This window comes from Cyanistes caeruleus, chromosome Z, assembly GCF_971803275.1.
Source record: "Cyanistes caeruleus chromosome Z, bCyaCae1.hap1.1, whole genome shotgun sequence".
NCBI lineage: Eukaryota > Metazoa > Chordata > Aves > Passeriformes > Paridae > Cyanistes > Cyanistes caeruleus.
In genome coordinates this window covers 24,507,270-24,524,034 of record NC_141732.1, presented here as the reverse complement: position 1 = coordinate 24,524,034, position 16,765 = coordinate 24,507,270, and the positions used below count along the sequence as shown (strand labels likewise).

Below are 16,765 nucleotides of genomic sequence, written 5' to 3'. Positions count from 1 at the left end.
TGAATAGTCTATGTCTTCCCTGCCAGGCAAGGATTCACAAGAAGTTTTTAAAGCTGTTCCAAAATTCCTGATGACTCAACAGCTGTTTACTTAGATTTGAACTCAATTACTGCACCTGCATTTCACAGACCTTTAAATCAGGCACAGTCTCACATTGGCACCTCTGAGCCTGGCTTTCACTCATACTGAGCTAAGAGAATGATCAGAGCAATTATCTATACATTCAATCTCTAACAGTTTACTTGTATCTTAGCACAAGCAACTCTGGTTATGATGAGGTTATCTTGTATTATTTCCATAAACCAAGAAATAAAATAATTTAAATTTTCTCAACTTGCCAGCGCAATAAAAATCCTGCATTTCAATCAAAGGGTTAGGAAATGTTCAGGTAACCATACCAACAGCATAAGTTAAGAGCAGAAATAAATTTATTACCAAAATCAGGAGATATAGGAAAAAGGTGAAAGCATGAAACATACATTTGATAATGTATCTATTTAATGCAACTTAAAGGTCTTTTCTTCCCCTTCTTTTCTGTGAGCAGTTATTAATGAAGAAATAAATGAAAATATTCAGCTAGGTTGTTTAACATCACTGTACACAGACTATTACTTTCCCTTAATGTAAACAAGAGCCCCAGAAACCTATTCTGCTCTCTGAACTACAGTCAAATATAATATATCATTTAGATCAAGAATGGAACCATCTTAGTTTATAAAATAAGCATCATATTTGCATTCCAGAAGCCCGATGGAGATGGTAGAGGTAGCTGCTAAGCCACTCTCAATAATACTTTAACAGTCAAAGCAGTCAGTCTCCTATGACTGGGAAAAAGTGAGTATCACATTTTCTTTTAACAAGGATGAAAAAAAGGGCCCCAGGAACTACTAGTAGGTCAGCCATGCCTCAGTGCCCAGTAAGATCATGGAACAGATCCTCTTAGAAGTTATGCTGAAACACAGGGATAGCAGAGAGGAGATTAGAGATAGCCAGCATGGCTTCACAAAGGGAAAATTGTGCCTGACTAAGAGAGTGGCATCCTACAATGGAGTGAGAGAGCTACAGATGTCATCTGCCTCAGCTTCTGTCATGCCTTTGGCATACTGTATCAAAGTACAACCTCCTTGCCTCTAATTTGGAGAGATATGGCTTTGATGGATGGACAAGGAATTGGCCACATCCAATGAGTTACAATCAACATCTCAGTCTCCAAGGGAAATTCAACAATGAGTGGTGTCCTTCAAGGATGCACACTGCAAACAATAGCATTTAATATCTTTGTAAAGGACATAAATGATGAGTTCGGGTGTACCGTCAGCAAGTTTTCACATGACACCAAGCTGAGTGCTTGATTTACTGGAGGAATGGAATGCCATCCAGATGGAACTTGGGATGGGTTGTGGTGTGGGCCCATGTGAACATCATTAAGTTCAACAAGGTCAAGATCCTGTGTCCCGGTATTCATGTGTCAGAGCAATGCCCAGTATCCACACTGACTTGGATATTGAGAGCAGCCCTGAAGAGAAGGACTTGGCATACTGGAGGATGAACAATTTGACATGAACTGGCAATGCTCACTTGCAGACTAGAAAGTCAGTCATATCCTGGGCTACACAAGAAGTCTGGCCAGCAGAGTAAGGGACGTGATCCTCCCACGGACTTCACTCTTGGGAGAATCCATCTGGAGTACTGCCTTTGGCTCAGGGGTCACTGGACAAAAAAGACATGGATTTGCTCAGTGCACCCAGAAGAAGATCATGAAAATAGCCAGGGGGCTGGACCATTTCTTCTGTGAAGTAAGGCCGAGAGCATGGATTCTTCATCCTGGAGAACAGGAGGCTGCAGGGAGACTTTCTTATGGCCTTCCAATATATAGAGGAGGCTTATAAGAAAAATATAGAAAGACTGTTTTCCAGGGACTGTAGTGGCAGGTCAAGGGGCAAATGAAAGAACGTCAATTTAGATTGAATACAACAAGGACATTCTTACAATGGGGGTAGTGAGACACTGTAACAGGTTGTCCAGAGTTGTGGATGCCCACTACACAAAACTGTGTTTGGTTTGGGTGGAAAACTAAGAGCAGAGGCTGCCTCCATGTAGGGCTGGCCACTGGCAAAGGCTACCATCAGAGATGTTGGTAGCGCCTCTGGGACAACAGATTTAAGAAAGGGTAAAAACCACTGAAGTTAGATCAGCTGGGATAGGAACAATAAAATATGAGACACCAAGGTCAGTGAAGAAGCAGGGGAAGACAGGTACTTGAGACACAGGAGAATGCCATGGTAGAGCAGATATCCAGCCTTCAGCCCATAGAGGACCGCACACTGGACTATGTGGATGCACCCTGAAGAAACCTGCAGCCTGTGGAAAGACACTGCTGGAGCAGGCTCCTGACAGGAACTCATTTTTGTGGACAGGAGACTATATTAGGAGCAGGTTTCCTGGCAGGAACTGTGACCCTTGTGTGAGACCCATGCTGGAGCACTCTGTTCCTGAAGGGTTGTATCCTGACGCAGTCCCTGAAAAACTGTGGTCCTTGTGAAGAATTAACACTGGAGTTCACAGAGAACTACCTTCAGTGTGTGATGGGACCCCATGCTGGTGTAGGCATGAAGAGGATGAGGAGGGAACAGCAGAGACACTCTGATAACCTGTTCTAGGTTGTAATGTAAGATGCACCCAAAAGTATGTATTCTATCACCAACGTCATAAGCTGTTAAAACCAGGTTGGGCAGTGTTTCTTATCTTATTATTTATGACTCCTCCCAGATAACTCCAGGGGGATATCTTCTCCTGATGGGCCATCGAGTCTTACTGTATGACTGAAAAAAGTACATCACCTCTGCTCCATCCAGTGGGAGGAACCAAACATTCCTACCTGGATATAATCTGAGGTTTGGAACACAACAGGCAGCCTTATTCACTGAATTCCCAGAGGACAAGAGCTCCATAACCACCACTGGATCTTCAGAGGAAGATCAAGTCCTTCTACAGGATCACTGCTTCAACACAACCACATCTGTCACTCTAGGAGGACTGCAGCCACCATTTAATCACACTACTACCAACACCCTGACCAACAGGGTGTCAGGTTGTATTCTGATTCTGACAGTGTTTCTGTATTATTGAATTTATTTTAATTTTCCTATTAAATTGTATTTCTGACTTGGGATCTCCCACTGGTTTGCTTTCAAACTGGTACATAACTTGAATGCAAACTCCATCCATCCCCATCCCCCTGTGCTTATCAAGGTGGCAAGGCAAAGCACTCAGGAGTGAAGCTGAGACTACAAAGAGGGAAGAGGTGGGGAAAGCATGCCTTTAGATTCGTCCTTGTTTCTCATCATGCTGTGCTATTTGATTGGCAATAAATTAGTATTGCCAAAGTTGTTTGTTTTTTTTTCCCCCCTGGCACTAATGGGTGTGTGGTGTCTCTCTCCTTAAAGAACAATCTTCTTTATGGAGTAGGAGTGACAGGTGGAAACCTGGTGACCAGTCAAGGTCAACCGATCACAATGAGACTCAGAGCAACATGATCTAGTGGAAGGTATCCCTGCCTAAGGGACAGGGAGACAGGAACTGAACGACCTTTGAAGGTCTCTTCCTACCAAAACCATTCTAGGATTCCATGATATTGGAGAAATGTAGTTTCCTCTTTTCATGTACAAATGTAACAACAGCAACCAACCAACCAAAAAACCCAAAAAACCCACCAACCAACCAACCAACCAAAAACCCCACAAAGGAAAATAAAACAAAACCCAAACAAACTCCCTCCACTTTCCCTTACTTACATAAATACTTGGCTTTTAAAAGAAATTCCTGTCTTTCTGTCTATCTTTTTTATTATCACACTTCGGTCAGCTTTGCTGAAATGGATGACAAGTGTCTGGACTACAAACAGTGGCTTTCTAAATGAGGTACATTTGTAAGTGCATAATCTTAACAGCCTTCTTGTTGCATTATTATTAGTCACTTTTCTGCACTGGATTAGAACCAGAGGGCTAACATGAATAATATAATTTGCCAATACAGATGCTATGCAGCTGCTCTTACAGAGCAGGCTAATGAAAAAATGTGAAGGTCAGGTATTTCTATACTGTGTATGATGAGATATGAGTACAGCACTAGAGTAAACATGAATTCGCTTGTTGATCCGGGTACTGGCAACAAATCCTTTGTCCTCTTACCTGCTAAAGTAGGGAGTAGCACTGCTACCTCAATTATTTGTGATGATTTTTTATTTAATGTTCAGCATCCACTGAAAGAACAGCCTATTAAAGTAGGAAGCCTGAGCTGTTCAGCAGAAAAGTGAGTAACCTAACCCACCAGTATGCAGCAACAGCCACAATGGGAGGGACATGGAAAGGTTACATCTATTATGTTTTACAGTTTTACTAAACTGAGTATAGAAACAGATACCAGGACATAATCTGGCATATAATAGTAATATAAAGAAAGTTGCCCATAATAAGGTATTTACTCAATATTGGCTCATTGTCTTGTAATATTTTGGGCATTTGCCACATTCTGCTTTAATAAAAATTCAACAGTACAATAGGTAGAAAAAAAAATTCTCTTCAAAAGGAATTTGTCAGTGAATAAAGCATCTGGAATGTTTTAAAATAAATCAAGAGTCCCAAATGCTAATGGGAAAACCAGGCCCTTTGCACAAAAAAATAAAAAAAATTTACTTTAAAACTATGAAACATGTGGAAGGAGATTGTGGCATACTTTCATCTGAAAACTGAATTAATAAATTCTCTTGTAGGAGATTTAATTTATGTATTCAAGTCTATTTTTTATCAAACACTGAACATATGAACAATTCTACTGCACAAAAAGCAGAAACACTAACAGTAGGAGTAGCACTATGAGTAACAGAGAAATACACAGTACGAGTGCCTCCTAGAAAAGCACTAAAAATGTGTAACAGTAACACAGTACTTTTGCTTGCAATTAGGGCTTTTATTTCTGACACTAAAGATCACTGCTGCCTATGAATCCTTTGAAGTCTTTCTATCTCTTTCTGTACACTACCACATCACCTGTTGATAAAATCAAGCTGTACTGGGAAATGGCTACTGGTGGAAAGGGCAAAGGTGAGAGAAGCAGTTTTTTTACAGCCGAAATACACTTGACTAAAAAAATAAATTTGAAGTTTTGGTGTCTAAAACTAGCACAGCAGCACATATAGCTCATTCAGGACAATACAGGAGAGAAGCAACCCAGAATTTAAACTAATTTATTAATTTTGTCTACAAGTAATTTTTACTACCTGATGGAGAGGAAGCAAGTTCTCATTCCAAGCTTTTTTTAGAGAGATTTTCTTTACAAAATATCTGATTTTTATTCCAGATTCAACTATCTAAATATTCCTTTATATGAAGTAAAAAGAAGTGTGGATTCTAAAAACAGTGTTGCTTTTTACATCACGACAGATATGTAAGGTTGTCTCAACTTGAACAAATAAAATAAGATTTGTACTTACCGATATATCATCACTAAAATCTATTTCATCCAAATCAAGGTATTCAGGGGCTTCCATTATTCTCTTATGGACATTTTGGGTGAGTCAGCACATTAGTAAAAACCTAATCAAGAAAAGAGAAATGTGTTGTCTTTAGAGAGCTAAAATCACACAGCAGAGTTTTCATATAGTTGCTACATTACTGAAACATTCAACATGAATAGTAAAGTGTTGCATAACTTAATCTTGGAAGATAAATACAATTTGCCACCTCTGCTGTGCATATTGTGAAGCAGACATTTCAATTTTTTGGGAGAATAGCTAAGTGCTACTTGAGGTAAATATACTTGGTTCAGCATCAGTCAGTCCCTCCAGAAGTTCCATAAAGGTATAAAGACCTAAGATGTTGAACACACTCATGGCCTTGCAACTATAGCTGTGTTAATGATGTGCCTTCTCGTAAGGATGAGACATTTACACACAGCAACTCGTTACCATACTTTTCCTCTGCCCAAGATGGCAGCAAAGAATTGAGATTCTGCTGTGCACAGACAACAAAATCCCATCACATCTTATCTCTGCTTACAAGCAGACTAAGACACAATGCAGCCAGTGCTTTACAGATTAATGGTTTAAGATCCCTCAGGCTCTGAGTGCACATCCCCCAGAACGGCAAAGAATTCAACACCAGAATTATATCATGTGCACTAATTATCAGGGGCATTAACCATTTTCTTACAGCAAGAAGAAAAGAAGAGCAAATTCTCTTGCAAAGCAAGAAATTTGGCTGGAAAAGTCATTATTAGATCTGAATAAATTGAAGGTTCAACAATCAGAAGATCAAAGACAATAAACCCCTCACTGTCAATGCTAACTACAATGAAGGTGTGTGTTATCACTACAGACAAATGAAACAGAAGTAGAAAAGGAAGGTATTTTAAAGGAAGCTGAAAAACAAAAGCACAATGCATTTTTAAATATCATGAGTCAGTACATAAGGATTAAGTATTATTATAGAAGAAAATTAAATTCTCCTGTACTTGCACATAACAAAGGGATCAACTTAAGAAAAAAAACCCCAATTTATTCATATGACAACTACCAAGAAATAAGTTTATGAATAATGAAATCAGCTGTGCAGACCTAAATGAAATCACTGTGTGAAACTTTCATATGCATTTAAAAATGTCCTAGGATAAGGGGTCTGTAAAAAATGCCTTTCTGTAAGTGTCAGACAAAATCCTAGTAATTAATCTCCCTAATAATACACTATCCAAGCACAAAGCTGACCTTAATACACCTGTTCTTGAGAAGCTATGAGAAAGAGAACCAGTAGGCAAAACTGCAGTACTATGTTGAAATAGATGGAAAGCATATTTTTGTTTCTCACCATGTTACCAAAGCACTATCAGCATCATTTCCTCATTATGTGAATGTTCCAGTTTTGGCAGGGGTGGAGTTAATTCTTTTTTTACAGTAGACAGTACAGGGCTGGGATTAGGATTTGTGTGGGAAACAGAGTTGATAATTCAGGGATGCTTTCATTACTGCTGAGCGAGGCTTACACAGAGACAAAGATTTCTGCTCCTTACCCCTCCCAATCTGTGGGGGAGGGCAAAAGGAGTTGGGACAGCCAGGACAGATGATCCAAACTAACTCAATGAGATATTCCACAGCAGATGACATCATGATCTGCATAGAAAGCTGGAGGAAAGGAAAAGCATCTTTCCAGCTCAGTGTTATGCATGATGGGGCCATGCTCTCCTGGATATGGCCAAACACCTGCCTACCTGTGTGAAATGGTGAATTAATCCCTTATTTTGCTCTGCTTGCATGCACAGCTTTTGCCTTTCCTACTAAACTGTCTTGGATCTCAACCCAAGGATTTTCTCACTTCTACTATCCAAGCAATTGTGTGGTGACACTGTGGAGGACATGTAAGAACAACCTCAGCTACCTACAATTTTCTCTCATTGTGACTGTTAAGACTTGAGTGAAGCAGTAGGAAAAGACAAGACTACAGAAAGGTAAAACCAGAAGTGTCCCTATTGTGAAACTCATCAGAAGCTTTTTATTTTGCACATTCACAAATGCTAAGTTTATTCTCAGAGGGACCCACTAAAATCAGACAAAAGCCTGACAATGAAAGGAAATAGCTATTTTGAAAATGCATTACACATTCAATTCCACAAACTTCTGCACTGCAGATTTTCCTTATCAAAAACATAAAATGTCACTATATTTTTGAAAGATTTACTTATTTGGTAGACATTACAGCTTAATTGTGGCAAAGTGCTACAGCTTGATTGCGGCAAAGTGCAGTGACTGGCAAGGCAAGATTTTGGTAGTGGGAGATTTACAGGGTTGGATTTTGAAAGAAGATGCTAGAAGTTTCTGCTGTGTCTGATGGAGCTAGTTCCAGACAGTTCCAAAACAGACCCAGTGCTGATGAGAGTTGAGTCCCCCAGTGATGGTGGCAGCACCTCTGGGATAACAGATTTAGGAAAAGGAAAAAAGTTACTGTGCAACAGCAGCCAGGAGAGAGGAGAGAGAATATGAAAGCAACACCCCTGCAGACACCAAGTTCAGTGAAGGACTGGGACAAGGGGGTCCAGTTGCCAGAGCTACTGAAAGGCAGAGTACTGAAAGGCAGAAAGTACATGGAAAGGCCATGATAGGGCAGCTGTGCCCCTGCACCCCATGGAGAAGCCTGTGGAGGATCCCAAGTCAGAGCAGCTGGAAGCCCGAAGGATGCTGTGATCCCAAGGACAGTCCATGCTGGAACAGGGTCTTTGCAGGACCTGTGAGCATGTGGAGGATGGAGACCATGCAGAAGCAGTTTGTAGGCTTGCAACCCCTCTCCAGAGAAGCAGGAGCCTATCACTGTGACTATGAACATCAGCTCAAACCAAATTATAATCAGTTTTTGACATAAGACAAAAGCCGACTGCCTGTGCCAAATGTATTTGACGAATTCTGACTGCACATGCCAGCTACCAGAGAGTGTCTGGGCACTGGAACAGGTCCAGGGAAGTGGTCACAGCACCAAACCTGACAGACTTGAAGGTTTATCTGGACAATGCACTCAGACACATGGTGTGCCTCCTGGGGCTTTCTGTGTAGAAAGCTGGATTCTATTATCCTTGTGATCCCATTCCAACTCAGAATATTTTTGTATGATTGTATGATTCTGTATGCACTGTCCTACACAAATTAAAGGACTGTGTTACTACATAAGGAGATAAATGTATGAAGTACGAATGAGCATTAAAATGTAAGTTTAAAAACATATATGGACCATATAACATAGAAATATTCTGAAAACAAATCAAAGCTTCAATGAGTTTCTGTTTTTCACTGGAATTAAATGGCTTTAAAGCTGCCTAACCACTATATTTAAAAGTCAACAGAAGAGACAAATACAGCTACTTGAAACACGTCATGTAAGAAAGAATCAAAAAGTGACCCTGAGTTTTGATTTTCAACAAAAACTGAAGTTATTCAGTTAAAATTAATTTATAATTTTTTTAAAAAAATAAAATTTTGAAATAATTTTTTAAAAGTAAATTAAATTAGTCACTTCAAAAATTACTCAGCTCATAAAAACTCTAGTTAAAAAAAAACTCCATAGCTTTAGTAAACTATTTAATAACTATTATTCCTGGTTACCATATATCTCAAGATTTAGAAGAGAAAGATCTCAATCTTTCAAATTTATTTTTTCACTCCAAATTGGAAGAAGCCATTGAAGCAAAAGAAATTTGCTGTACCCACACACAGCTGACTAAAAGACTTCATTCCACATAGTGATGTATAAAACCCATGAAGTCAGTCCACAGTCCTGCACCATTACATCCCCAAAATGTTACCTTCTGTCTTTTCAAAACTCAGAGACTACGAAACACACAAAGGCTGAAGAGGAAGTCAATAACCAAAACAGTCATTTTCTCTATGGAAAGCTTTCTGAAAATAGTGCTCAGTTATACAAAAAGAAGGGGCAAGAGACTAAAGTATTAAATTCACTACAAGATTTTAATTTTTTTCTTAACAAAGAAAAATTGAGCAGCACCTCAATTGCATTATAATGATTAAATAAGATTTCTCATTACTGTACTTGGAGTTCAATGCAAAAGGTGTACTTTTTGGACACGATTTTACAGAGCAGAACTCCACCATGCATAATCCAAACCATGTGATAAGGATGGTACTCAGAGCTGTGACTGTTTTGAGAGCTTTGTGATGGCTGAATCAAGCACACAACCAGAAGCAAAACCAATCTGAATAGGATTCACAGGAGGATCATAAGCACAACTGGCCAAATTCAAGGTAGAAATAATTGCAACCAAAATTGCAACTGCCAGCAACAGCTGACATGAGATGAATAATGTGTTTCCAGTATCAGCATCAAAGCAATACAGATGACTGTCTCTAGCTTGTCAGCAGAAATGTCTGACATTTAACCTAGAAATGTTCCTAACCATGTATCAGAAGCTAGTAATTTAATATTCCACGAAATTTTAACCTCCAAAAGGACATTTCCTGTCTGGCAATTTGACTTACAGAGAAACATATGCACACACATATATGTTTTATACAGGTTAAAGAAATCTGGTTGGCTCTCAGAATTCACAACTAAGAGAAAAAAAAAACACATACACATCACCCATATATACTCAGGGAAAAAAGTGGCTTGTTACAATTTTGTGAACCAGCTCACAAGGAGAAATCAAGCTAAAAACTACTACACAGAAATGGGGTAATACTAGGATTATTGATACAACAACATATTGTGTATGTTGCATTTCAACAGATAGTAGTACTTGGATCCAAACTCATCCTTCTACTTTTCAAACACTAGCAACAATCACTGTTTTTTTTTTCAAAACAGATTTCCTCTGCTCCTTTCCTTCTCAGCTAAAACTAGACACCTGAGCTCAAATACTGCTGCTAATAACCAGTATAATCAGATGAATGAGGGGAAAAAAGGGACAAAAAGAGCAATTTCCCATATAATACTAATATTAATAATAATAGTAGCAATGAAACATTAGATGCAGGGAACAAATCCATCAACTGCTGCAAACACTAAAAAAATGCTCTGGATTGATGGCACATATTACCAGCAGATGTAACGCTTACAACTGTTCAGAGATTTAGTTTCTAAGGTAGATCAAGCACTGGATTTTCCTCTCCATACACTCTCAAACAAACAGCCACACCACCAGCAATCCCTAGGGGCTGGTGTGCCTTTTGAGGATGAAGTAGTCTTGATGGAGGAATGGCAGGAATGCTTTAAGAGTCAGATCAGCTCTATCACATAACCCATACCCATACTGCTCATAGGGCAGAACAAGGCCCTGCGGTGAGCACTTGCTGTCAGGCAATTAACTGAGTGAATGAAGAGACTGATACTGGAGGCAGAATGTGTGCAAACACCAGGTTCAGGTTCCTGTTCTGACTGCTCAATGCAAAACTGTAACAAAACACCCTATCTAATTTGTAGTGATGCCTTTGCCACAAGGCTGTAGTGAATTCAGTAGCTTCAAAAGCAAACTGATCCAGTATCTCAGACAAAAGCAGTGTCAGCGTAGCATGTGAAAGGCTAAATCCAAGAGGGAGCACAGGGAAAATGTCCTTTACTGAGCCAAAATAAAACAAGTAATTGAAAATGCATAATTTTAATTATTTATGGATCCATAAAAACCAAGAACAAATAACAATAAAAGATCTGCTGTCAATTAAATCTTTATTTCAGTTGTAACTCAAAGAAATCCTCCTAAATGCCGCATGGGATTTTATTTTCCACATGTCAGAACTACTTTAACAATATATTTGGGGATTTACTTAAACTTTCAATCAAATATAAAATGAATCAGATGTAAAATACTTCTTTTAGCACAGTTAATATTAAAGATTTAGGCTTTAAATGCCAGAATGCCATGACAGTTGCTTTTTAATTAGGGGATAAGGTTACATTTTTCAATTATAGGTCTAAGATAACAAAATAAACATACGGTCCTTTCCTAAGCATCAGGAGCTATAGTAGCTCAAGATGAACAAGATCTGTGGGCAGAAATGAAAGACTTTACATCTTTAATTTAAGCACACAGTATGTGTTTCAACTAATGCTTGAAATCTGGTAGGCATCTGACTTTTATTCCCTACCATTAAGAAATACCAAGATCATAACCCCAGATTTCTTCACTTTCAAACAAATAGAACAATGTACCATTACATTATGTTAAATCTATTCAGCATGCAATGAAAAGCCAAGCACACAGTTAAAGTCTACTGTTGAGGAAGGGATGTCAGCACTAGGAAATGCCTAAAACTGAATTCAGTTCCTCCATCCTCATATTCTACTGTAACACCTAAGTTGTATCAAAAAATTTATTTGGCCTTCCACCTCTATTTAATACACAGTATGTTGAAAGAAGGACTGTACATCCAATGGAGCATTGCCATAACTGGGGGATGTGAGAACTGGGCTGCTGAATAAAGGCAAGAAAGCTTAGTTGCTGGATCCTAGCAGAGCTACTCTGTGCTAACACTACCACCTCTCTAGCTATCCCATCACTTCTTATGCTCCCTGGTACTTGGCTATGTGTTGTCTCCTGTTAAAGATTACATGTTCTTCCAGAAAGGGATTGCATGGTCACTCCACAGTTGTCTATAGCTGTTTCATGAGTGGGGCCTGGAAGAGAACCTTTGCAGAAGATTCCCCAAGACAACATCTTTATTCATTAAATACAGATGGTGCCTTTGCAGGTGATAAATGCAGAAGTCAAGGAGAAAGCATCAAAGACATAGAAAGCATCAAGGACATAGGAAGCATACAGTTTCATTAGAATATAAAAGAATAGTTGAGTTGGAAGGGACCTACCATGATCATCTAAGTACGAGCAACTGTTTAAATTTAACACTACACATATATGCACTCTTAGAAGACCCCAGCTTCTAACTCATATTTCTATTATCTTCACCATCTATTAAAGTGAAAATTACTTGGATATAATCAATACATTTTTAAGCAATGTGACTTCAGGAATATAAAGAGCATCACTGAAGCTCAAATTGAGGCTCATTTCCTTAGCAAGTGTACTGCTTTAACTTCATGCATTCAAATAAAATGGCAACATGATACATAGCTAGACTATGTTGTTATTTTTAAGTCTTATATGTGTTTGTGATTAATATAATGTACTCTGAACTGCACTGTGCAACCAATTTTTGTTACCCTCTAGGTCTCCCAAAATATTTTTTCTAATTACGGGATGTAACATTTTTCCAACAACTTATCATTGAAATTACTTATTAAGTCAGATTTTAAACACAAAAATATAAGAGGAAGGCTCAATAGGAGTGGTAGGAGAGTTAAAGAGTTAAGATGAATTTTAAGTAACAATTTATTGAAGAAAAAAAAAAAGCTGTTACAGTGAAGCTGATAAATTATGTGATTTATTTTAGTAAAGGAATATATTCTGCAATCAGGATTACCTAATCCCTTATTGCATTTATTCAGGAATACTCTTGAGTTTAAAAGTTCACAACAGCAATTCATAATAGTACGATACTTCTACGGCAAGTAGAAATAAAAACACTGCTTATAATCACCACTCAAGTACTATCAGTGCACAAGCTACACTGATAGGACAGGAAGACTGAAGTCAGCAAAGCACAATCTTCCAAGACCACAATATGCTGTTTGTAAAATTTTACTTCTGAAAATCTCTGCATTCCAGACGTACAGAAACAATCCAGCTATAGCCCTGAACAGTCCTAAATATTGAGCTCAGTTCTGTTCCTAATGAAGCCAGTGTACATAGAGGACTGCTTTAAGATAAGAACAAATGTATTTGTTCCTGGCCAAATGTAGTTGAACTTCTGCTGGTTATATACCCAGACCCTGAGAATGCATGTTCATCCATATTGGCTGTATACAGAGGACAGGACTGTCCTGCCCTGCTCTGCACTGGGACCTCACCTTGAGGCCTGTGTGCAGTTTTGGGCACTACAATATAACGACCTAAAGCTATTAGAAAGTGAACAAAGAGTGAACATCAAAATGGTGAAGGGTCTTGAGAGGAAGCCATAGGAGGCACAGCTGAGGTTGCTTGGCCTCTTCAGCCTGGAAGAGACTGAGGGGAGACCTAATTCCAGTTCTGTAGTTCCCTCATGACAGGAAGCAGAGAGGCAGACACTCATCTCTTTTCTGTGGTGACCAGTGACAGGATTCAGGAGAATGGCATGAAACTCTGTCAGGGGAGGTTTACATTTGGTATCACAAAAAGGTTTTTCCGGTGGCTGGGCACTGGAACAGGCTCCCCAGGGAAATGGTCAAAGCACCAGCCTGACAGAGCTCAAGAAGTATTTGGAAAATGCTCTCAGATACACGCTGTGATTCCTGGGAGTGTCCTGTGCAGGGCTTGGAGCTGGACTTTGATGATCCTTGTGCTTATCTACTGACTCAGGATTTTCTACACTTCTATGATTCTATTATTGAATCACATGGAATCTTATGAGAGATGCACAATGAACAGCCCAGAAAGCCAAACGTGTCCAAACCAAAAGCAGTGTGACCATCAGGTCAAGGGTGGGGATTCTGCCCCTCTACTCTGTTCTCATGAGATTTCAGCTCAAATTGTGTGACCACTTCTGGGGTCCTCAGCACAGGAAAGGACCTGTTAGAGGGGGTCTACAGGAGGGCCATGAAAATAATTAAGAGGGAGAGGAAAGGCTAAGAGAGTCAGGGATGTTCACTCTGAAGAGAAGGGTCCAAGGAGACATTTCTGCAGCTTTTCAATTTCAGAGGGGGCTTACAAGAAAGATAGGGACAGATTTTTATTAGGGACTGTAGCAATAGAACAAAATGTAATAATTTAAACTAGACATAAGGAATACTTCTTTTGCAATGTGGGTGGAAAAACACTGGAACAAGCTGACAACTTGTCATATGCCAGCTATCCTTGACAACATTCAATGGCAGGTTGGACTGGGCTCTGAGCAGCCTGATCTAGTTGAAGATGTCCCTGCTCATTGCAAGGGATTTAGACTAGATGGCCTTTCAAAATCCCTATGACTGATTCTATGATTTTGAAGATGTCATGTGGAAGGAGGTAATAGTATATGGTTCACCTACTCTACTACTTCCATGAAATGAATGGAAAATCATCACAACCTCAGGCATCTTAACATCAAATATATTTAACTCCTACAAAGACTACATGTAGTCTGTAAGATGTGTGTCAGCATACATAGCATGAAAATAAAGCATGCTTATTAAGATGCAGCTCCTTGGTTTTTTGGGATTTTTTAGCACACTGAATAATGCTTCAGATAACTTCCTGCAAGTGTTACTCTAAGGATAATATCTGAGCTGCAGTAACATACAAGCAAGCTTTGCCATTGATCTGTGTCACTAAGATGCTACCCACCTTAGGGCAAGGAGTGTCTATTTGGCTGTTGGAAGCATCTCCTTGATTTTTTAAAATTCTGGTCCATTCAGTTATCTCATGAACAACCATTACACTTTATATTAAAAGAGGGTGATTCTACTCCTTCATTTCAAAATTACACAGCAACCTAACAAGAAGAAAATAATGTTCAGGCTAGTGGGTGATCTGACTAACTGAAGAGTTGTTTTTACTGTAACCCAACTGGAAAGGCATCTGCTCACTGCAAACCACCTCATATTTCTTATAAAAAGAACACATTCTTTCCACCCAGTAGTTTTATATTCCTTCAATATTCAAGCATAAAGAAATGTGGACTCCAAGCATTCACACAGAAATACACACTTGAGCATTTTGGAGTGGCCTAGAAAAATAAAGCTGTTTGTTTCAATTAGTCTTGAAAGAGAAACTGTAGGAGTTGGGAATTAATACCTGTTATTTCAAAACTGCCACAGCATATGATTCAAGCACTGTAGAAAATACGCTAATACACTGTCTGCTTAGCTTTGATGAAAGGATCAAAAAAATAACAGGTCAACTGATCTGTTCAAGAATATTTAATTGGCTGTATTTGATTAATTTATGGTTTTATTCCCTTTGAAGTACGACATGGTTATTTGTTCTTAATATAAAATATCCCGCAGTCATGCAAAATTAATATGCTTATCTCATTGCAATCTTGCTTATATGGCAACTGTTTCAGTTATTTCAAACCAGTTAACTCTTTCTTACGCTTTAGGACTTCCTGACATGCAGATCAAAACCAGGTCAAACAACCTCCCTTTGTAAATAATGTCTGTACATAGAGGTGCGAAAGCAGGGAAAGCAAAACATCACTAGAAGACAGAGTGAGAATAAACACTACTCCATTATCACAACTTGTTTCTACAATACTGCTGTCGGTAGTGATCTACTGACAACAGAGGCCAGAGTGGGATGGTGGCCACACTGGACACTCTGTGTTTGGAGTGAAACACACAGCTTCTGCCCTGGATGTAGTCCCAGACAAACTCGAAGAAAAACAGGTGGTGGAATTTACTTCAACTTCTAACACCTTAATTTTTTCACTAGAAGTGGAATCGGGTCTGTCTTTGCCACTTACCAGTCGTCAACTGAGGCCAGTAAGAAAAGCATTGCTTTATTGAGGTACCGCACACAGAGGTACAGCTTCTGCTGAGTGCACTGCAGCAGCATCCTCTCCTCTTCACTGTGACATGATGTTGTATTTGCACACAGGGAACACAGAGTAACTTTAACCATTAATGTCTATAAGCTCATTCCTTATTTAGTAATTTTCCATATTAAAAAAGAGGCTCTACCTGAGAGGGGAGATTAAATAAAATAATGCACTATTCATTCTTAGCCATTTTTTTGTTAATGGCCTTCAAACTAGTCAAGCACGGAAAATAGCCTGTAGTTCTACTTATTTCTACTGCTGCTCTCATGACACTTAAGACACTTACCTAAGCAGTGGAGTACTACTTCCTGCCAGCCACTGACCCTACTTGGGCATGAGGGCTGCTCCCTTCACTTGTTTAAAAATGGTCTTTAAATGGCAATGAGCTTCTGCTTCTTCCTTTATACTGCTCTGTGAATATGTATTTATTGTCATGTTATCTTCAGTTACTATTTGTTCTCAAAATGGATTTGTTCAGGCTTCTCGTTAAACATTTTTGTGACAACATGACTCTAAAATAACAAAGTGCTTCTGCTTAGTGCAGAGAATAACAATTCTCAAATCTCTAGTACAAGAGAAATAATAACTTTCATTGAAATAACCTACCTGTAGATTTAGAAACCTTTCACCCAGAGGCATAAGAAATAGTTGCAAATAAAGCAATCT

The 16,765-nt window shown here is 39.0% G+C and overlaps 1 protein-coding gene across 6 annotated transcripts in view; it reads right to left on the bottom strand.

Moving 5' to 3' along the window:
- The window catches only part of SNCAIP (synuclein alpha interacting protein), an 88,134-nt gene that overhangs the window by 45,914 nt on the left and 25,455 nt on the right, over positions 1-16,765 (bottom strand). For all 6 annotated transcript variants that reach the window (XM_086869050.1, XM_086869048.1, XM_086869049.1 and 3 more), the window contains exon 2: positions 5,492-5,594. In XM_086869050.1, the coding sequence (XP_086725176.1) occupies positions 5,492-5,548 (57 nt within the window). In that variant the 5' untranslated portion in view covers positions 5,549-5,594. The remainder of the gene's footprint in view (positions 1-5,491; positions 5,595-16,765) is intronic.